At 38.2% G+C, this 22,828-nt stretch overlaps 3 protein-coding genes and 2 long non-coding RNA genes across 6 annotated transcripts; 2 read left to right on the top strand and 3 right to left on the bottom strand.

Moving 5' to 3' along the window:
• Positions 1 to 3,213: 3,213 nt before the first annotated feature.
• Positions 3,214 to 15,083, top strand: LOC108616423 (putative fatty acyl-CoA reductase CG8303). The gene is made up of 6 exons (XM_018011608.2): positions 3,214 to 3,415; positions 11,009 to 11,389; positions 12,956 to 13,460; positions 13,514 to 13,955; positions 14,018 to 14,275; positions 14,518 to 15,083. The coding sequence occupies exons 2-6, from the start codon at positions 11,072 to 11,074 to the stop codon at positions 14,648 to 14,650; spliced, it is 1,656 nt and encodes a 551-aa protein (XP_017867097.1). The 5' UTR covers positions 3,214 to 3,415; positions 11,009 to 11,071; the 3' UTR covers positions 14,651 to 15,083.
• On the bottom strand, positions 8,645 to 10,532 carry LOC108616425 (uncharacterized). The gene has a single exon (XM_018011610.2). It carries the CDS (start codon positions 10,343 to 10,345, stop codon positions 8,864 to 8,866), a length of 1,482 nt encoding a protein of 493 aa, XP_017867099.1. The 5' UTR covers positions 10,346 to 10,532; the 3' UTR covers positions 8,645 to 8,863.
• A 1,309-nt stretch (positions 15,084 to 16,392) lies between the features above and the next one.
• Positions 16,393 to 21,420, bottom strand: LOC149268800 (uncharacterized). 2 transcript variants are annotated; one of them, XR_016270536.1, is made up of 3 exons: positions 21,280 to 21,420; positions 19,025 to 21,218; positions 16,393 to 18,958 (listed from the first exon to the last, which is right to left on the bottom strand). It is a non-coding gene; the product is annotated as an uncharacterized LOC149268800 (long non-coding RNA). The 2 variants fall into 2 exon arrangements; XR_016270535.1 differs by having other exon boundaries at positions 16,393 to 21,218.
• LOC108616424 (putative fatty acyl-CoA reductase CG8306) lies at positions 16,649 to 22,646 on the top strand. The gene is made up of 7 exons (XM_018011609.2): positions 16,649 to 16,790; positions 20,608 to 21,192; positions 21,252 to 21,361; positions 21,416 to 21,608; positions 21,665 to 21,922; positions 22,026 to 22,283; positions 22,342 to 22,646. The coding sequence occupies exons 1-7, from the start codon at positions 16,783 to 16,785 to the stop codon at positions 22,478 to 22,480; spliced, it is 1,551 nt and encodes a 516-aa protein (XP_017867098.1). The 5' UTR covers positions 16,649 to 16,782; the 3' UTR covers positions 22,481 to 22,646.
• LOC149268799 (uncharacterized) lies at positions 22,359 to 22,786 on the bottom strand. The gene is made up of 2 exons (XR_016270537.1): positions 22,648 to 22,786; positions 22,359 to 22,493 (listed from the first exon to the last, which is right to left on the bottom strand). It is a non-coding gene; the product is annotated as an uncharacterized LOC149268799 (long non-coding RNA).
• Positions 22,787 to 22,828: the final 42 nt, after the last annotated feature.

Here is a 22,828-nt window from a genome sequence, read left to right as displayed (position 1 = left end):
AACAGGCAAGACACCAGAGGGGGCGAGAGGAGAAGGGAAAATGCCGGGTGACTAGGTGGAAATTCGATTGAACCATGATTAAGTCTCTGCCGTTGGGCGTTGAATTGAAATGCATTTTCGAAACGGCCACTCAAATCTATTTACAATATAAATGTGAATTATATGGCTAATAGGTGATTTGTTATGGCCCACTTAAACATTTATCTGTCAGAGAAGATAAAGAGAGAGAGAGAGTGGAAGAGAAGGGCAGGAAGTAGGCGAGACTGATAGAGAAATTAACTGACTTTAAATTGGCTTCGTATCAGCTTAATATATCTGTGGAAAGCTGGTCACACTTGCACCTTCCTTTGCGATTCTCAAGTTCTGAGGAAGGCCCGATTGGAAAGACCTACCAATTAGAAATCAGATAAAAGCAGGATGTGGATGAGTGCGAATGGGATCTCATACAAATGAGAAAGCAACGAAGATAGTTTCAGGTTTGAGTGTCTCTCTACGATTCTCAATGAGTTCAGGAATGTAAGTCACAGCCGAGCCGGAAGTGGAAGAAAATAGAAATACTTTGTGTACTTATAAATACTTGTATACGATTCTAAATGTGTAAACTACAATAAAATTCCACTTAAGTTGCAATCATAACAAATTATGCTAATTAGAAACGAGCTGTAACAATAATTGCCATATATGTATGGTAAAAATCAGACACGTGTAGAGCAACAGCGTTAACAACAAAGCTGAAAACGAACTCTACGAAACAGTCATCAGTTCCAACATTCGGATTAGAGGGGGCTAATCAAATATAAGTGAAGGCAATAGAAATTATTATTTAATTTCGAGCAGCAATGGAAAGTTTTTATCTCTGAACAGATCAGAGGTCTTTATGGGATTGAATCTTAGATGACAAACAATTGCGGGAACTCAATGTTATGTTCAACCGGTTTGGGATGTATCTATGCATCATCTTTAGACTCATATATGTATAATATATGTGTCGCTTTTAAGATCTATCTCATGTTGTCTTATATCACATGTTACAGACAATACGAGTTTACTCAACTTGTGTCGGCGACAAACACTTTCAGTTTACACTCACACACATGGGGCCTACACCCACCTACACACTGGGCAGCCACCCACTTTCTATCTTTTGCGTGACACTAAAAATTACTGTAAAATTTTATTTGAGGCATCTCTTTTGTCGCGTAGCCCACAAAGATCATAATACACCCAACCAAACTCGAAACTCGTAGCCATGTGGGTTTCTTCTTTTTTCCTCTTTTTTTTCAGGTCACTTGCAATTGGGCCCAGCTAAAAGACAAACAACCAACTTGGCTCTGCTCTAAAAATAGATTTGTCAGCACAATATGAGACATAATGGTGTTTCGAGACTATATCCAAGAAACAGCTATTGGGCATTGAATGTCCGGAAATGCAATGAAGGCCCCAAATAACAGTTTCAACACTTCAATGACAACCTTAAGAAATAAATGTTAACATACAATCAAAATTAGTCTAGTAACCAAATTTGAAATATATTTTAGAGTTGTTGTTTTTCTTAAACATTTTATGGCATTGATTACTAAATCATAATAGCGTTAATTAATGCTAAAAATTGCCTTTAGAGGTTGATACTATTAACACATTGTCTTCAGTGCAATCCCTGACTCACCTGTTTGCTCCCTTTCTCATATTCTCTAGAAAACAAATATATATACATACATACATATGCCCACATATATATCATTGACCTGAATTAAATGACCAAGAATTGCGCTTCAAAGTGAAAATGCAAGCGTTTGCAGAATGCGGTTGAAAAACAATATACTGTTATTTATAATAAATTTAACCTCGTAATCACTGCCATTTTCACAGCAGTTAACGGTTTCTGTTTTCGACCAACACCAAAATCATTTTTGCTGACTAGAACTGGGCCAATGGAGAATCGAGTGGCAAACCAAGAACTTCTAGAAAACCTAGTCTATGAAAAAGAGTTAGTAAACAACAAATATAATTGAATTATATTTCATCTGCTTGATTTACTCTTGTTCAATTTTATTGCACAATTTGGTGAATATTCATTGGGCTATTTGCATTTAAATGGCCTAGTACAATACCAACTGATTTGCTAAATGATTTGTTTTATACTCTTTGTTATTGTTTTCGCCTTTAACTAGCTTCAGTGTTGAACTCAAACATAACCTCAAATGGACACACTCAAAACATGCGTCGCGAACGAGACTCAAATGCACTCGTAATAGATACCGTAATGGAGATAAAGATAAACAAGAGATCGCTGCTGGCTTGCTCAGCGGGCCAACTAAATGACGAGCGCGACCTAGCGGTACTCGCTGTTGTTGTTGTCGTTGTTGTTGCTTTGAGCTCTTTAATATCTATTTCCACTCTTCGCTCTGTCATTACGCTTTAGCCTTGTCTCTCTGTCTCTCTCCCTCTCTCTCTCTCTCTCTGCGCTCACGCTCTCCCAATCAGTCGCGCTCGTTCGGATTGGCTTTTGTTGAGTTTATTATTTAGTGTTCCGATTTTCATTACGTGGTTTCGTTTGCCATGCGGACGTCTTCATGCTATACGTGTTGTTGTTGCGGTGTTGTTGTTGCTGTTGCTGCTGCTGCAGCGGCTGCCGCAGCTTTTTGTTGTTGCTCCAAGCTGTTTGCATGCTCGTTCAGCTGATAAAACGAGCATATTGGTTTCGTCTATCTCTTTGTTCGTTTGAATATAATTTTGTGTACCAGAATCTTAGCTGACATATGCATTCATTTCAAATAGGAACTCATTTAGAAAACTTTCAAACGTTGCTGAAGTGTATTACATATACACACATTTAAACATATAAAATCTTTTAAAGAAATAGCTGGAATACACTTTTCAGCAACGTCCTATTCGCCGTAAATATATATCTTAATATCTCTCTCTCTCTCTCTCTCTCTCTCTCTTTAATCTTTCTCAATCTCACTTCCTTATCTAAATATCAAAATCTACAAATCGTAATATTTCTTTCCCTCTCTATCTCTCTCTATCTGTCAATCTCTCACCCTTTTTCTATATCTCTATTTCTCACTATACATTTTTGAACGAGTATCTAGCAGTCGGTAGCATGCGATAGCATCACTCATAGTTTAATGTTTTTGTTTTTGTTTTCGCTTTTACTGAGTGGCCTGCCTGGCGGGTATTTAAAATTTCCTCATGCCGATGCCGCCACGCTCAGTCTCAGTCGCAGTCTCAGAGTCGATCGCAGTCTTAGTCTCAGTCTCAGTCCCCGTTTTGGGTCTCAGCTTTTCGGTTTCGGTTTCTGTTTCAGTCCGAGTTGAGCGTGCGTCGGCATTGGCAGCAACTACTTCACCGTTTCCTTCGATCAACAGAGTTTGCGTTGTTATTTGGATTTCGATTGAATCCAAGTTTTTTGGTTAGTTTACGCCACAATTTCATATATATATATATATATATATAGAAAATACGAAGTTATTTAAACAGTATCAAGTGCATAGAAATCATCAAGTGAAACTCGCGTCGAATATAAAAGCCTTGAAATCTTGTGCTGTGCCTACCAAATAAACCAAATCAAAAGAAACTATTGAAATCCAATTGAGAATCGATTGCCAAACAAAACAAAATCGATGCGAAACGGAAGCTCTCTGACGAAAGCGCACACAACTAAGTCTTATGCTTTATTCATATATAAATATTATATTGTTAATTATTTCTTTGAAATTTTTGACGCAAAACTTAACTGTTCTATTGATATATCGTTGACTTTTGTTGACTTTGCCTATGGCTCTATTGACATGCTGCCTTTTCACTCTGCCTCCCAAAGCCAATTTTAAATTGTTGTTTGTGCTTCGCTATAGCCGTGTGTGTGTGTGTGTATATATATATGTGCAGATGTGTCTGTGTGTGTGCGGCTGTGTGCGAAGTTGATTTGTTTTTCACGTTTTGCGCGCTCTTGCTGGAAAATTCATTGGCGTTGCGTTTGGTCTTTTATTTAATTTGAAGGTTTCGGTTTTTCGGTCTCTCGCTTTTCCGTCTTCGCCTGCTCAGCACAATTTCTGTCGTCATTTTATTTAATTTCGTGGTATGTTTGCGACAGCGTGGCCAATTTTGTTTTATATGATTTATTTCATCTCTGCCCAGGGGCTATATATATATTTAGATGGCTCAACAACCGGTTGGCTTAAATACACAACATAAAACTCCTTTGAAGTGTGTTTTATTTATTTATAATTTCTTTTGACTTGACATCAGCCGCATCTCGAAACAACAAAACTCAATTGTCTATTTAATGCTTGCGAAAAAAACAAAAAAGAAACAGAATAAAAAAAATATTAAACAAATAATTTAAAGTGCGAATTGCTCGAGTAGCAAGCCGCTATTTCACACCCATTTGCGGAAGGCATTGTGCTTTCAATTAGGCGCGGCAAGTTCGTTGTCTAAGTCTTTTGATTTAGCGACATTGGCATGGCATCAATTATGCCAGCACTCACACAGGCACACACACTCACTCACGCACACACACAGAGGCAGACGACAATTTGATTAAACCCGTCAAGCGTATGTTGTTTCAATGTTAAGGTCTGACAACAATATGCAAATGCCAGAAAACAAGCGTCGACAACAACAACAAGAAAACGTAATACGCACTATAAAATAATAAATAAAGAAAAAAGAGAAGAAAAATAGCGATTGTTATTTGCAAAGACTCGCTCCCAAATTGGCTATCAAGTTCAGCAAAAGCATGCCATGCATAAATAAGCAAATTGTTACACATTTTGTTGCTATGCCGGAAGCAGAGACGCTCGCTCGAATATGAAAATATATCTACACACATATATACAAACTCAATCGATGGCAAAAGCCAAAAGCGAGATTCGAGAGAATGAGAGAATGAAAGAAAGGGAGAGAGAGAAAGAGAGAGAGAGAGAGGGAGCTCATCTCCTTGAATAGAAAGTGCCAATAAAGTATGCTTGTTGTTCGTATTTCTTCTCATAATTATATTCATCACAGATTTTTGTAAATCGCATCCTCTTCTTCTTCCTCTGCTTCTTCTAATTTCGCCAGCCCTTATAAACGTCACCAAATTGCCTTCGAGCTGGTCTTGTGCGATGCTCATTTTGTCTATTTGCTGTTGCTGTTGCTGTTGCTGTTGGTGTTGTTGTTGCATTTAGGTAAATAGGTCAAATAGCTGAGCATGTTTGTAACTGAAAGAAATTTCAAAAGATTTAATATGCATAAACGATTTTGCTCTCTTCACATTTGAACATTGTTAGCCATAAATACCCGCAGTTAACTATATTATATAGAAACACTCAGAGACTCGACGCTCTGTCATTTTGTTTTAAACAAAATTAGCAAGCGAAACGCAAACCTAGCAAAATTATGCAAATCTTGAAAATGGGCTTTTGTCTATGTATATATACATAGATATATTTATAGATGTGTATTGTATATATACTAGTATATAAGTGAATGAGTGTTAAGGCAGATTCACGCGCTCATTCGCGAGCTTATCCGCACAGACATGAAACAGACCTTAGTATATGCCCAGCCGCAATCACGATCCTTACGCTTCATTGTGCTTTGTGCTGTGACGAATGCATAAATGGAAATCGTCTGGTATAATAAGCACACGCCTTCGAGCTGCTCAATTGAATGCCTATAAAGCAATGCATACCCTATCAAATATGATCATAGACAAGCTTGATAGGAAACAATTATTTCTAGCATTTCAATGCGGAAGATTAAAGTGAGATATATACATATAATCTTTATGTTACTATCTAGTAGTAGCTCCCATACCATATTTGATATATCATGTCTTTATAGCATTTGAGGTATGCCTATTAAAATTGATCTATATTGGGTATATCAATAGCAAATAACAAATGGAATTCCAGTTGCGTCTTTCTGTTTTTTTCAGACAGCTCTGAGAGTTTTTTTAATTTTTGATGCCAACATTCAGAATTTGATGAAATAAGGAGTAAATTTATATTTATTATTTATTGAAATTTATTTCAAAATTTAAAAATAACTACAAAAAATAAAAAATTCTATGATGCATATAATAAAAAGAATTTGAGATGATTTTATACATTTTTAATACATAAATAATTTTATAAAACTTTATCAAATTTGAAAAGAATATACCAAAATAATCGTAATAAACTATCGATTTTTGTATTTATAATATATTATTAATATAGTCAGAAATAAAATTTGATTCGACATATTTATATCTTTATATTAGTATTTAAATCTATGGAATATTAAAAACTTCAATTTTGGCCAGACGAAATACAAAAAATTGTTATTTCATACCTTCAAAAAGTTCGTCATGATGAATGTGGCTTTCATATGTAGTCTCTACGTGCTTTAAGTGCTCAATAAAGCTTGATCAGACAGGGGTTTTTCAATTCATTAATAATTTATGGTAAATTCACGAAATTCTATAAAAAGTGTATGGGCAGACGCTTCAGAGTTGTACAGTTCATTGACTTTGAGGTTAGCCGATGGCACGCAATAAAAGCGCGCCTTAGGTCAGTTAATATTATGCTGATATTGCCCAAGACCTGGTCCACATAGAGTTTCATTGGAAACCAGTTTGAGGACTTTGAGCTGCCAACGGCATGATGCGGCATTCTGTGCGCGAGATCTTAGTTAGCAATTCAATGCATCGGAAGAGTAGTTTACATAATTCTGAGCTCAATGTCAATATTGGAAGTGCCTTGAAAAGCTGAAAAAATATATATTTATAAAGAGGGAAACAAAAACGAAATCGAAATCGAAATCGAAATAAAAGCGAGTCATTGGGCAATTAGTAAGGTACAAATATTAAATTAAATTTGACGGCTTTTCATATGTGAAAATTGAGCAGTAAGCGAAGGCTATTGCCTAGCTAATTAATTAAAAGCCAAATAAAAACTAAATACCACAATTATGACAGGTATTAAAAAGTCAGGCAGGTGCAATTAGCATCAAGTTGTCAAAAGGGTGAAAAATCTCAGGAAATATCCACTTTTATCTGGGGCAGCCACTTATTGATGCGCGAAAGCGAAAACAAGTTGCAGCTTGTCCCTGACCGTGTAGCTAAATTCATTCAAGATTTCAAAATTAAGCAACATGATAGAAAAATTTTCAAATTTGATAAAAATAATCAAAGCAACCACAACAATTTGACTAGCCGCAGACTTTAACAAATCTTTTATTGTATTTCGAGTTACCTTTCAACGCGGCCTTGACACAAATACACACACACACACACGCGCGTTGAACAAATCACTGAAAATGATCAAAATTAATCTTAAAGAAAAAGAAAAAAATACTGAAATAAAATAAAATAAGCGCTGCTACGCAGTTTTTGCCACAATACGCCTGGGACCTTAGGCAACCACAAAAAATATAAGAAAAGAAAAAATCGAAAAAAAAATGTAGCTAGATAAAATCATGTGTAGCTTACAGATATTCGCGTAATTAGCTAATAATTTGTTGAAGGGCCTCTGCCAACACGCGCGTCAGCAGATCAAGGCAGTCCAGTAAGGTAGATAGACGTGTAAATACCAAACGGGACATTTACCAACTCCTCCTTGACTCTATTAACGAAACGATTTGCTACACATTGCCCATTTTATTACTTATTATGCTTGTTTTGTCCTAATATAATTATTCGAGTTTTTAACAATCATCGCGATTATAAATACCTCAATCCTTATCTATGGATTATGTATTAACCATTAGCATCCATTGAATTAAAATTATCATTTTTAACTATACCAGTAATCATTTATTCATCATCATTATGATTGTCCTCTCCATATTAATTTTTCTCATATTTAACATTATAAGAACCCTTAATAGTCTCTTAATAATTAATAATAAGTAATAATAATATTACTCATATTTAACATTATAAGAATCCTCAAAAGTCTCTTCATTGATAATATTATTATAATCAGTATCATCAATCATCATTATTTTAATTGTGATTGTCATTATTATCAGTATCATCAATTATTAGCACAATAATATGGAAATAAATTTGTGATAATATAACAGGCAGAAGGAAGTGTCTCAGATCCCATAAAGTATATATATATATATGATATATATATATATATACTGATCTCCTACATCTTTGGTGAAAGATATACAATTTTGATTTTTATATATACTTTGAGTACCAACTCAAACTTTTACAAGACTCTCGTTTGAAGGCCAGTTGCAAATTAAGAAATAATTGAGTGAGTTGGCATTTCGTTAACTGTCTAATGTTCAAAAGTATATGTAATTATGCTGAAAGTTTCTTTCAAAGTCTGTTAGGTCAACAAAAATTGTTAAGCAAAACATTTGGCCAATTAATAAACGCGCTTGGTTTGCCTTCCTTTTTTTTCTATACATGCACACTCATAAATTTAATTATTTGTTTCTAGCATATTATTGCGATTTAATTGTATTAAAATTCTTAGCTGTTACTGTAAATTTCCTAGATGGCGCTATTTTTTTTTTTTTTTTTTTTTTTTTTTACTTATTTTACAAACGTGCAGTGGCGATGAAAAAGATGATTCGAGTCTAGTTTATCTTTCATACTTTGGTTCATGTGGAATCATCTCCTCACCGAACACCCCCGATAATAAAATATTATAAGTTTTTCAGTTAATTAACTACTACCAAGATGCATTTAAATTTATTTTGCTCTGAATATAATAAAAATGTAGGGAAATCGTCGGTTATCTGTGTTAAGAATTTGTGTGTGGTTGGATGGTTCTTTTCTTCTAACTTAACATCAATCCACGATAATTTATTTGAAATTCACTCATTTGGCAAGCTCTGTTTTGGGTTCCTTCCTATCGTGATGCATTCTCATTCAGTATATTTGCTTCAGGTAATGAACATTGCTGAAGTTCTGCCACGCATCGCACACGGTCTGCCGGCCGTAGCCAGTGTATTCGCTGTGCGGTGTGAAATGGGTATTAACGGTGAGCGTATTGGAAAAGCTATCGATCGGTGTACGCTTGCGGCTCAGCTTGTTGGACCGGAGGGTCATCTTAAAGCGTGGCGGCTCTACGCACTTTTTCGCATTTTTGCTCTGGCATTGGGTTTTACGGGCGATTGCCCGATTAATGCCATCAAACCGTTTGTAGACAGGCCGTGGCAAGCCCTGCCAGGCAAGTTTTGGGCGTGGCATCTGCTCCGGCAACTCCATATCCTCCAAATTCTCCTCCACCCTACGTTCACTGTACTTTGTCTTTGGTGACTTGAACACGTGCGACTGCAGCAAGGACAGCGGCCGTTTCCTGTTGACAGTCTTCAGCCGATTGAAATCGTTGATCAGCATTATTTGCTTCTCCATGCCGCTGGGCCGACGGCGCTCGGGCTTGAACTGATCGACGGTAGTCCGCTGTTGACTGGGGTAGTTTACCGGACGCACCGGAAACTGAACTTCCGCTGCTGTCACTTGCTGCGAGTGGGTCTGGAAACGGCGCACGGAGCTGTCGTAGGGCAATGTTGGCTTGATGAAGCCGCGACGTTCACTCTTCTTGTAGCCCGATGAGCTCTCGTCGTCTTCCTCCGCTGTCTCGGCCTCAGCCTCAGCCTTTTCGGCATCCAAGCGTCTGCGCTCATCCGGACAGGTGCTCCAGGTGTGCCAGTACTTGGCCTCCTCCTCTTCAGCCTTCCGTGCCAGCCACTCCTTGCTAGCAGTGCTCATAGTGGTCGGCGAGCTTGGCTCAGAGCCTTCAGATTTGGGTAGGTTGTAGCCTTTGCGAGATTCGCGTAATTCCCGCTCTTGACGCTGCTTCTCCTTTAGTCGCTGCGCGCGACGACGTTTGCTATATTCCTCGGCACTCTGATCCTCGTTGCCTCCCCGTCGTTGGCGCTTCTGGCCGGGCCTCTCATCTCCGAATATCTGATTGACACGCTCGTATTGAAGTGCAGCTGGCGACTTGGGCTCAACACGATTCTGCCATCTGCGTTTGTTATCCTCGATGATGCGCTCCTGCCGACGCTGATGATCGCTCGTATCCTGGGTGATCATACGCCTAGACTCTGGATCCCTCATACCCGTTTGGCTGCTCTCAATCTGGTCAAAGCTATCCTCCTGCTGATCGTAGCTCTTGTGTGGCCGAGGATCGTAGCGTGTCTCGTCGCTGTACTTTTGGTTCATCTGTTTGATGGCATCGTCAGCACGCATTGCCGTCCAGTCTTGTGGCTCATCGGACCGAAAGTGGCGGATCTGATGATCACAGCCCAGAGAGCCGATGGAGCCCTGAATTTCCCTTGGTATTCGCGAGACCCCGAGCTGCCGAAACATTCGCATACAAAGCTTCAAGCCTTTTACCATATTCATTCTGATGCAGAACTTAAATTAGTTAACTGTACTGAATTTTGATATGTTTTTTAAAACTTCTTTTTGATTGGACTTCCAAAAAAAAGAGACCAAAATTTTGTGAACTGTATTTCCCCAAAGCTGAACTTATACTAACGACTGTATACATAAAAGCTGAAAGACTAACGTCTCCCATTACAAATCAAGCAAAGCAGACCTACTCAGGGCCTGCTAAATGAAATGACAGATTGTCTCAGTGCTCTCACGCCTGCTATAAAGTTTTCTTTTTATATAGTTTCTCTGTCTCAATATCTACAATTTCGCAAAATGAAGCAGCTGAATTACGTTTTATTCATATAAGGGTTTTTATTGGTGAATGATCCTATCGTATTGTATACAAGATCTATTGATCATTTTACTTTTTGTATAGTTTCTCTGCCTCAATGTCAACAATATATAAGTTTTAAGATAAGAGTTCTTACATGCGAATGCTCTTATGAAAGATCTATTGAACATACGTTGTGTGTAGCTTCAAATGAATTTCACAAAAGGTTCTGTCACTCATAGAAGCATCTCTTATATATGTATATATGATACAAAAATATTTCGGACTTTTTGAAGCCTATAAATATCTTCAATATCTCATTCTTTCTCCCTCTCTCTCTATCTCTCCCTTCCTCTTAGTTTATAACCGTTGATATATCCAGCAGCAAATTGGCGCCACCTACAAATCTAGAGCCCTATACCATGGCCGTCATTGCGGAGCATGGTAAGAGCAGTCGCCAAAACGTTAAAAGCGAAAGCAACGGCAAGATCGGCGTTACCAAATCGGACTCTGAATCCGCGCCGCATCCCATTCAGCGGCAGCTGAGCAATGCATTGACCATACCCGAGTTCTTTGCGCATAAGAACATTTTTGTGACCGGCGGCACAGGATTTCTGGGCACAGTGCTGATCGAGGCACTGCTGGACACACATCCCGACATCGGAACCATCTACGTGCTGGTGCGCGGCAAGCGCAATCAGGATCCCAACGAGCGCATTAATCGCTTGCTCCAGAAGCCGGTGAGTAGCTGGGGCTCTTGAGCCAAGCACAAGCTGAACCCCTTCGCCTCTTTGCCACGCCCCTGACGGCACTTTGACACCTGGCTGACCCATTTGCTGGCCCGGGCCCCATTATTTTGAGACAATTACCAGCCGTCTTTATTGCGCGTTAATTTGTCGAAGCTGAAGTGCCTTCCGCTCGGGCGCCTCGGTTTGACTCTTTAGCAACTCTTTGTAATGCCAACCATTTTATAACCGTACCTGCACCGCATACCTGTACACATACACATATGCCTCTTTCGGCCCACTCGCTTGCCTCTTTTCCATCATTATAATTTTAAACGCACTTTTAATAGCATAATAACAAATTGTGTTTCGGTTTTATTTCCATTTTTACTCGCTCTTAAGCATACTCCAAACATAAAGCCAAATAATAAATCCGAAAGTTCCCGTTTCTTTTTTATTTTATATAATTATCACAATATAAAACTACCAAAGAGAGGAAATGTAAAATTTTAATATTATGACAGATCGCAAAAAAAAAAAAAAAAAAAAAAAAAAAAACAGTTATTAAAAAAAGAAAAATAAATAAATAAGTAAATTGATATAGCCATAATAGAAGAGTAAATTAGAAAAAAAAATTGTTAAATTTTGGAGATGAAATGTATTTCCGAAATTTATAATACAGAAATATTTCACAAAATATATAGTGAAAGATTTATATATGTTTCTGTTTTCATACAAAAAAAAAAAAAATAATAATAATAATTTAATTATATTAGAATTTTTCAAATTCAGATAAATTTCATTACTAGAACTTGACGTATCCAATAAAAAATAATACTTTTATGAATTTTTCAACAAGGGTCTATATAGATTATAAACAATTAAAAATTTCTACTGCTTTCATTAGTCGCAAAATATAAAAAAAATATTTTTGTTCTATGTAAACATTCACAAGTATTTTGTATTTCATCTGAAAAGACTTTAATCCCTTATCTCTGCTCCTCATTATACCCTGAACCCATTTTCAATGGGAGATCAGGGTATAATGGTTTTGTTGAAATGTATGTAACAGGGAGAGGCGTGGCAGACCCCACAAAGTATATATATTCTTGAACGCGTCGATTTCAGAAGATATAAGAGCTAGAGATGACCGAGTTTATCATTAAAAGTCGATAACTCATCCCAATCTTTTTTATCGATAAAAACCCTTATCGAAAACCAGTTATAATATTATATCTTCTACACCTTTATTGCTAGAGTCTTGTGCTTTGGCAATTACATGCATATTCATGTTATAATCATAATCTGAAAGTTTCATGAAGATCGTACGTCCATAAAAAAGTTAATAAACAATTAAGTTCTCAATTAAGTTCTCAATTAAGTTCAATTAAGTGCTTGTGTGTGTGTATGTGTGTGTGTGCGTGTTTCTTGTGTAAGCTAAAAGACGCGAAAAATTATTGAAATATCTATTGCTCGAAGGGTTCAGGCGATCTCGTAGTCGAACAGCCTCGACTAGAGCTTTCTTATTTGTGTTTAATATAATATTTATTAAGGATTTGCAATTTTACCTTTTCCCCACAGATCTTCCAGAAGTACAATGAGAAGACCTTGGCCAAGGTGGTGCCAGTGGTTGGCGAACTAACTGAGCCGAACTTTGGCTTTCCCAGCGAGCTGCTGCAGGAGCTGATCGAGCGAGTCAATGTGATCTATCACAGTGCCGCGACAATCAGATTCAACTCGCACCTGCGCACGGCGATCTTCACGAATCTGACGGGCACCATGCGTACCATTGAGTTGGCCAAGCAGTTGAAGCAGCTGTCCGCCTACATTTACTGCTCGACCGCCTTCTGCAACAGCAACAATCGTGGCCTGATCACCGAGGACGTGTACAAGTCACAGTTTGACCCGTACGAAATGATGAAGATGGCCGAGAACGAGGAGGCCTGGGTGGACTTCACGCAGCAAAAGTGCAAAAGCTACCTCAAGGATCATCCCAACACGTACACGTTCACCAAGAATCTGTCCGAGAATCTGCTCATGGCAGAGATGGCCGGTCTGCCGGCAGCCATAGTTAGGCCATCCATAGGTGAGTCGAAGTGTAAATCTAATTGAGAAGGCACTAACTGACTGCTATTACAGTATACGGTACACTGGAGCACCCCATGAAGGGCTGGGTGGGCAATGCCAACTCGGGTCACCTGGGCTTCCTGGCCGGCTTTGTCAAGGGTATCTTTCGCACCATGTGCGGCAGCGCGAGTGCCATCATCGACATCATACCGTGCGACTATGTGATCAACAGCTCCCTGGTCATGGGCTGGTATGTGGGCACACGCAATATTAAGGAGCCGGAGATAATACACTGCACGTCGGGCGAGGTGAACCCGCTTAACCTGTCGCAATTCTGCGATATAATCAACGATAGCGTCGAACGTCATCCGCCCAACAGTTTTGTCTGGAAGCCATCCACGAAGCTGCGCAATGGCTGGCGCTATAATCTCTTCTTCTATCTGTTCCATCTGCTGCCCGCGATGATTTTCTACATACCGGAGAAGCTCTTTGGCATTGGCATGCCGCAGCACACGTGAGTCCAAGCTTTTCTCTAGAGTGACCCGATCTATATTCTCACCCGATCTCAAATTTCAGCGCCTACGAATATATGCGCGTCTTCCAGAATGGCACCAAGGCTTTCGATTACTTTCTGGACAAGGATTTCCGGTACTCCATGAAGAATGCACTGCGCATCTCCGCACTCATTCACGAAAGCGATCGCAAACGTTACAACTTTGATGCCAGCCGCTGCGATTGGTCAGAGTTCATCGATCGTTGTCTGATCGGCATCAGGCGTTTCTACTTCAAGGAGTCGGCGGTCACTACGCAATGGCATCGCAACTACTGGAAGGTGTAAGTAATCTAATTGTTCACCTCAGCATTGAGAAAACTAGTTCGTGAACGATCAATCAACTGAGTTAAAGACCGATATTACTGATCACAAATTCAGTTGCTCATGATCAACAGCTTAATATTACTCATATAGCTAATGAGCAGTTGGGCGATTCAAGAACGAATCTAATGATCGATCACTGGTCGTTGAATAAGTTTTATAGTTCTATTTCCACAAATCTTTAATTTTCTTTTGTTTTCAGCTTCAACTTCCTGTACTATGCCGGCTTCGTAGCGATCTTTGCTATACTCTACTTTGTGCTTACCCCCTTCCTGGGCTTCTCCGTTGGCTTTACTGTGGCGCTCCTCGTATGGGCATTCCTCGTCTGGTTGTAAGGTGATCGTTAATGGGATCGGTGGATCATACATATTGTGCAATATTTTATCACCTATACACTCTCACACATACACACACACACGTTCAGCTCAGTCGTTCCCATCGTTCTTCATAGGGTATCATCATGTAATTATACTTTAAAGTCTCACACTTGAGTACAAGTCAGCTATATAGTAAAATCGAATAAAAATATATATCTGTCAATACCAATACCAATACAAATACATATAGAACTCTAAAACAACGAAAACAAGCCCAAAACCTAGCTCAAATGGTAGTCACTTTATAACAAATAGTCCTGGTATATAGTCAAATAGTCAAATGTTTGTGCACTTGTAAATTACGAAAGCTAAACGTAAACAATTAAAATATTAACTATGTAAACTATTAATGAAATAAATATGACAATTTAAGTGTTAAGCCAAGCTAAAACGAGTTTTTCTTCTTAATTAAAGTTTTATTACATTGTTAAAAAGAAAAACATAAAAAGTCAATATGTGGAGTGTTAAGTATGATATCTTTAAATAAACACATTTTTCACAACTCTCTTGTTTACGGTTCCTTTTGAGTGCGAAGTTCTAATGGAAAGCACATACTACTATTTCCATGAATATATATATAAAAACGACTTTGTTTCAATGGAGACCTAATACTATTATTTTCGTAAATCTAAAGTTCATGTAGCATATTTGCCAACTAATAATTACTTAAACTATAGGTTGTAAATCAATAAAAATAAAACGAGAATAGTAATGGATTTTTAAAAATTAAAATACACTCAATTTGGGTATGCTAAAAAAATGCAAGTCAAGTCGGAAAGAACACGTCTATATCGGCTGAGCACGGGGCCCTGATCAAGAATATATATACATACTTTATGCAGTATCCAATTTCAGCTATTTCCATCGAAATGTATTTAAAATAAAAACAATTTGTGGATTGGCAAATACATACATACATATGTATGTATGAATGTCATTATTACATTCTGAAAGTGCGATTACGAAATGAGTTCACAGCCCAAGCGCAGTCGCTGCGCCAACTACGCAGTTAGCAGACCGAGTGCTTACGCGTGCGCATGCATGTGTGTATTTCTGTTAAGACTCCGATTTCATTGAAACAGATACTAATGCACAATAGCATTTGCAATATAAGCCACAAAATATACTTTAAAATTGTAGAGCGCAACTGATTTATAGAAATCCCCTTAAAGTTTGCTACAGTTAGTTCGTATAATTTAGAGCGAAATTATTTCAATTTTAAAATAAACTGCATGGAAAAGGGGTTTTTATACAAATATTTTCCCCGTATGTACATATGTTAAACTATAAAGGATCAATTTATATATTTTAAAAATATAATTATATTTAAGTAGAAAAGGACAATGTGTCCTGTACTATTAAATCTTAAAAATGTTGAACACAACACTTTTGTATGCAGTAAATCGATTAAAAATAAAGTGTCCCATAAAAAACTGCATGGAAAATAGTTTAATCATTAAGTTTAATAATTAAAGCTAATAAATAAATAAATACAATTATATTTTTTAAATATTTTAAAATTCCTTGAAAATATGTTAAATATGTTCCTTGAGTTACAATTAATAGAAATAAAACCCTTTTGCGCAACGCCACTGGATAACTGGTTTCTCGCTGTTCATTATGGTGATGACGCTGTTCATCATCAATGATGCATTGAGACACGATCATTGAGACACGATCTACGAGAGCCGACGAAACAGTTTCCCTTCGGCCGGCAAACGCGCAAGTTGTGCTCCACGCAGAGTTTCGGACGAACGCACCGAAATTTCATACATACACACACATACGCATACCGCATACAGAGAGCAACGTAACTGTTCACAGACACAGGCATTCATTCATATGTATGAATATCTGTGAGTGTGTGCGCGTGAATATTGTTTACTGCCGCAGCAACAGCGCTTAAACAAACAACAAAGTGAAGAGGAAGAAGCAACGAAAGAAAAAAAGAAGCTCAGTTTAGCGAAATAAAAGAGAAATTTTCGGCTCTTCGGCGTTAGATCCAACCAGATCTATATAGCGATCACTATATACATCTATTGAGCTGAATATCAATTCGTGCATTTTATCAACAGCTGTGACCCGTTACAATGGCCAGGTAAGCGAACATTTTTGGACATAGACTGCCGAAAAGGCCATCTAACAAATAAGTCGGGCTAGTTTGACTGCTTTCGTATCTATGGCTGTGTATGTATATATAAATGTGAATGTGTGTGAATTAATTATTTGAATTTAAGCATTCGGTGCAAAGTTTAGAGCCATTTGCCAAAACTGCAATAAATTTCCATTTTTAAAGTTGTAAAACTATAAATAAATCCACAGTAGATGCAATGCCTATGCACTGGGCGCGCATTCTGTTTCAGAGTTTTTCTCTTCACGCACACGCACACATGGACATCATATGGGATCTCATGTCAGAGATCCGACACTTGGCTGTCGATCAATATTTACCTTCGCTTTGTGCCATGTAAAAATCTCTTCCAGAAATTCGTAGTCATTTTTACGGATTCCGGTTTTTTTTTTTTTTTTTTAATATCTGCCAAAAATTGCAGTTGTAAGCAAAGATAAAAGAAAAAACCATTATACCCTGATTTCCCATTGAAAATGGGTTCAGGGTATAAAAAAAAGATAAAGAAAAATGATATGAATAAAAAAAAATTATAATTATATTAAAAAAATATAAACATTTACATTCACCGAAATTTAGGACCTAAATTTAAATACAGCACGTACATTTTTTAGTTATTTCATACAAAAGTTATATAATCAAAATCACATTTACTATATATACTTGTTTATAAATTAAAAATGCAATACGAAAACAATAATAGATTAAATAATTTAAAGTAGTACATGATTGCCGAAGCGAACGAATGTTGTTTTCTAGTACGGTATTTATATAAACCAGTTTAATATATACAATTTAGTCGTAGCACTAATTATACACTTGAAGTTAAATTTTAATACATTACTATAAATTAACATCAATTATCAATACATAAAAAAATATATAAATCAGTCTGAAGAGAAATCGAACATAAATATTAATTAGTTTTAACACACACACGCCCCAAAATATATAAAATAATATTAATAATAGTTAAAAGTTAGGCTCTATGTAGATTAATTAGATTAATTGGAACTTCAGTAATTTATAGATTTAAACGCGCTCAGTTTTGAAAACATCTAAAATCGCAATCTATATTCATTACGGGATCTTAATATACATAGTTTCAAGTGAGAATTAAATAAATTGAAACTTGACATTTTTCGCGACACTAAAATTCAACACGCCCATTAAACTTCGACCTGGGCAACGCCTAAGCTTTGATTTACGTGTGCCTAATATATCTGCCTGCTGCATTATGAATGACGTTAATTGTTGGGGCCGCGTGAACAGGTTGCTTAAACATATCTCAGCTTGGATAGGCATCGATGCAGGCAAAAAATTCGACGTGGCTGAGAGCCATACAAAAACAAAAACAAACATGTAAAAAAAACTCTAGTCGAGACTGCTCGACTACGAAATGCTCTGAGCCCTTAGGGAAACTGAGATTTCAATAATTCCTCGCTTTTGTTCTGCTTATATAAGAGACGAAACGGGCACACATATGCACACCCACGTAAGCCCACACGCATGAGTGTGGGCTTACTCTGGGAACTGAATTGTTAAATACCTATTTTTGGAGATGGACTATCTTCATAAAACTTCCCAAATGTCGTGTATGTGTGTCAAAGTAGAAGTCTCTAGCATTTGAAACACTCATTTTGCAAGTGTGGAGGGAAAAGGTTGGATTTGGGGGTAACGAGAGATTATAAGAAAAATCGAAAATCTAAGGAATTTGAATGAATTTACATTTCAGATTTGGAGACCCTAGCTCTAAAGATGTAGGAGATTAATTTAATTATTGATTTTCCATAAGAGTTTTAATCGATAACAAAATAACTGTAGCAGTTGTGTATTTTTTGTAAACAAACAATCTAAGTCGACTCAGTTCGTCGCACTGATAAAGAATATATATATTTTAAGGGCTCTGTCACGCCTTCTGCCTGTTACATACATTTTCACAAAACCATTATACCCGGATTTCCCATTTCCAATAGACCCAGGGTATAACCAACACAAAAACTATTCCTTTGCGAAGTGCTGTAGCTACAAGCTCCATTACTAGCAATCATGCCCTCACACTGCAATTAGCAATCGGATGCTTGGTTATAAGGTCGTGCACATCCAGAGAGTTCACAGTTCATAGCCGATCCTAGAGCCTAGAATTAAGCAAAATTAGTTATTTATAGCTATTTATAAATACTAGAGACTAGAGAGGCACACACATATCTGAAGTGGAATATATTTCCAGCAGTATATATAGAACGAGTCAGAGCTGACCTGTTTGCATAAATTCAACATTTAATTTGCTGGCATAAATCCGCGCAGTAATTGCGCGCGATAAGTGTTGTTCCACTTGGCCACGTTTGGGAAACCTCAGGTAAAATCTAATCACTGCATGGCTTTAGTCAAGATAATAAGACAATTTACTGTAGCCTCCGCAACACAAGACGTAAACATGAATAATACAAAGACCCAGTAGGAAATTGGCTAACACATTGCAAAATTCAAATTTGCAAATTGCCAAAAGCCGCAAAGGGAAAAATAAAACCATTTAATATATACCGAATTATCGCCACGTTAGAAGCTGCGGCTACCAGCCACGAGGCTCACCTGCTGCTAATAGGCAAAGTGGCAAAGTGAAAGCTTGATTCAGTTGACAGCCAGAGTCGAGAGATTCGGCACCAAATCTGACGTTGGCATCAAAACTCTTTTGCCAATGACTGAGCAGCTTGAGGCAGTTGCAGTTGCAACCGCAGTTGCAGCTGCACCTGCAACGTCTTCAGCTTTGAGCTCAACTCTGCAAATTGATCGAGTAAATCATAAATATTGCGCAGCTCGAACATCGAATTGCCATTTGTTAGTCAATAAAATCAGCGAACAACAAAAACAAATACCGCACACATCACATAAAATCATTTGCCATGACTAGACGCAACCACAGACGAGTCGGAGCCGTTGCCATCATTAGGGCCAAAACGAAAGTGGCTAATTCAAATTGCGCTTGCGTGTGTCAAAAACAAAAACTTGGCTCTACAGATCGCATAGTTAGCTAAAGCCTATGCAATAGAAGATAATGTACATTGTATAACTGGGCTACAATTATTTACAAAAACCAACAACTAGTTGGGTCTAGCTAGTTGCGTCTAGCATGAATGTTTTCGCCAAACTTATTTAGATCGCATTACAATTATAACATCGATATCATAAAACGAGTTAATTATACAAATACTAATTGATTTACGCTACTCTTGTTCCTACTTCGACTACGTGACTGCACAATTTGCATTTATAACTAACTCAGTGCAACAGCGTTTTCATATTTCATATTGTCTGAGTACATTTTTGCTTAATTAATACTTTGACGTTGTTCCACTCAGCTTCAAGTACCATTGATCTGCTATTTTTATACTCCCGCAGCTCAGTTTGAGTTTAGTTAACTAGATAAATATGCAGACGACAAATAGCAGTTAGAACCCACACACTATATATACACATCGATATATACACACATACATATATATATACAAAAAACTGGTTTGTGCTTTGGACATTGGAGCATTACGTTACGGAGAAATGCGACAGACTTGTGTGATTCCGCCTTGGAGCTGCTGCGGCTGCTACGGCTGCTGCTGCTAGTGCTGCTGGTGCGGCTAATTTTGCCTTTGTTGTTCGCATTTGAAGCGTAGCGAAAGTTTGTTAAGATTGTTATGCAAGAGAATCTGTTAATAAAACGAGCTGCATTAGTTATATAAATATTTGTTAAAATTTCCACTCAATCGACACTAATCAAATGTTACCAATTCAGCTCGCCCATCACAGATTTCTATGCAGGACGCAATGTATTCATCACGGGCGCCACGGGCTTTGTGGGCGTGACCATTGTGGAGAAGCTGCTGCGAGATGTGCCCAATGTGGGCACCCTGTATCTGCTCATGCGCGCCAAGAAGGGCAAGAGCGTGGAGCAGCGGCTAGAGGAGCTGAAGAAGAACTCGGTGTTCGATCGTTTCAAGGAGCTGCAACTGGAGTCGCGTCTCTCGAAGATTGTGCCCATTGAAGGCGATGTTGGGCTCGAGCATTTGGGCATTTCTTCAAAGGATCGTGAGACACTGATCGACAACGTGAACGTGGTCTTCCACTCGGCTGCCACGCTGGACTTTTTCCAATCGCTGAAGGAGACGACGAACATCAATTTGCGTGGAACACGTCGCGTCGTCGAGCTGTGCAAGCAACTACGCCACTTGGATGCACTGGTGCACGTGTCCAGCGCATATGTGAATGCCTATATAACTGATGTGGAAGAGAAGCTCTATCCCTCGCCCGACGATCCAGAAAAGATTATTCAGCTGGCCGAGACACTTAACGATGAAGCGCTCAAGCAACTGGAGCCCAAGTGAGTTGCCCCTGTGAATCCGTTAACTGAAAGTAGATAATTATCTAATTCATTTGCAGATTGCTCAAGGACCATCCCAACACTTACACGTTTACCAAGCATCTGGCGGAGCACGAGGTGGCCAATGCGGCATCGCAGTTCCCCTGCGGCATTGTGCGTCCCAGCATGAGTAAGTGAAATCCGTTTGCCGTCCCGGTTTTCTCTCATACTCATTTCATTGCAGTCACGGCTGCTTGGAAGGAGCCCATACCCGGGTGGACCATATCGAAGAACGGTCCCCAGGGCTTCTTCATGGGCGCCTCCAAGGGCATCTTGCGTCGTCTGCCCTTGGATCCTACAATCATTATGGACTATATACCCATCGATGTGGTGGTCAATGGCATTATAACCACGGGCTATTATGTCAATTCGTTGAAGTGGGTATTGCTAGAAGTTATGTATATTCAGATAACTAATCCCTTTACCATTGCAGAACCAAGAATGGAGGACGTCCCGCGGAGCTGCAGATATTCCATTTGACGTCCAGCACATATAAGCCATTCCGCTTCGAGTTTCTGAAGGACAAAATCAATAGCTATTTGCATGACTATCCGCTGAACAGCGCCGTCTGGTATCCCAATTTGCGTCTGGTGAAGAGCCTTATGCTGTTCCGTCTTGGGGCCATACTATTCCACTTTATACCCGGCTTCTTCCTGGACTTGGTAACCAGAATTGGCGGCGGTAGGCCAATGTGAGTTACTATTCCTTATGGCTTAAGAGATAGCTCTACATATATATAGATATAGGATTAGATGTCAATTTTGAAAATCTTTTCAAATTTCTTTCATTCCCAGTTTGATGCGACTTCATAAAAACGTTTGGAATTCGTTGAATACCTTGGAGCGTTTCATATTCACCGAGTGGCATTTCGATAGCAAACGTCTTCTGGCCCTATCAAAATCCATGGACATTGTGGACAAAAAGAAGTTTGGCATCGATATTGGAGAACTGACATGGGATGAATATTTCGGCAACACCATTCAAGGCGTGCGTCAATATCTGAGCAAAGAATCACCCAAAAATCTAGAGAAAGCGCGTCGTAAAGACAAGATGTTAGTATAAGATATGGAATTTCATTTGCATTACTTACCGTTCTGTCCTGTTTTGCAGTCTTTTGGGCCTCCATGTGGTGCTCCAGCTTGCCTTTTACTATGGTATCTTTAAGCTGATCGTGGGCGTGACGGGCGTTTCATCTGCGAAGGGTGCTCTCATCTTGCCTTTGTTTTACTATCTCTTTGGACTGATTTAGGGTCTTTGTACATCTGCGAATGTATCTTGAATATGATTAACCATTTTTCAAATAATATTTATGATTAATTCAATTTAATCAAGGTTTGGTGTAAAAGCTCTTCACTTATTCTAAACATAAAATACAAGACAAGCAAGCTGCGTGTCGCAGTTTGTAAGAAAACCAACCAGTGTTATATTTATTCAAGACAATTACTATTTTAACAGCTTTCAGGTTTGTCGAATTATTTTCAATTTCTTGTTTATTATTGATGTTTTCATAGTTATTAAACACCCTGTATTTGTGTACGATATACTCAATAGTTACTTTTTATGTATCGATATAAGTAGATGACAGCTGCCTATCGAT

This window comes from Drosophila arizonae, chromosome 5, assembly GCF_054131065.1.
Source record: "Drosophila arizonae isolate 15081-1271.41 chromosome 5, UAZ_ARI_1.0, whole genome shotgun sequence".
NCBI lineage: Eukaryota > Metazoa > Arthropoda > Insecta > Diptera > Drosophilidae > Drosophila > Drosophila arizonae.
The sequence above is the reverse complement of the archived record's forward strand: the minus strand, read 5'-3'. Positions and strand labels throughout refer to the sequence as shown.

Coding starts and splice junctions, on each gene's coding strand:
- LOC108616425 (XM_018011610.2), bottom strand. CDS start 10,345: ATGAATATGGTAAAAGGCTTGAAGCTTTGTATGCGAATGTTTCGGCAG.
- LOC108616423 (XM_018011608.2), top strand. CDS start 11,072: ATGGCCGTCATTGCGGAGCATGGTAAGAGCAGTCGCCAAAACGTTAAA. Junction 11,390..12,955: donor ATCGCTTGCTCCAGAAGCCG/GTGAGTAGCTGG, acceptor TTTTCCCCACAG/ATCTTCCAGAAGTACAATGA. Junction 13,956..14,017: donor ATTGGCATGCCGCAGCACAC/GTGAGTCCAAGC, acceptor CTCAAATTTCAG/CGCCTACGAATATATGCGCG.
- LOC108616424 (XM_018011609.2), top strand. Junction 21,609..21,664: donor TATTATGTCAATTCGTTGAA/GTGGGTATTGCT, acceptor TTACCATTGCAG/AACCAAGAATGGAGGACGTC. Junction 21,923..22,025: donor ATTGGCGGCGGTAGGCCAAT/GTGAGTTACTAT, acceptor TTTCATTCCCAG/TTTGATGCGACTTCATAAAA.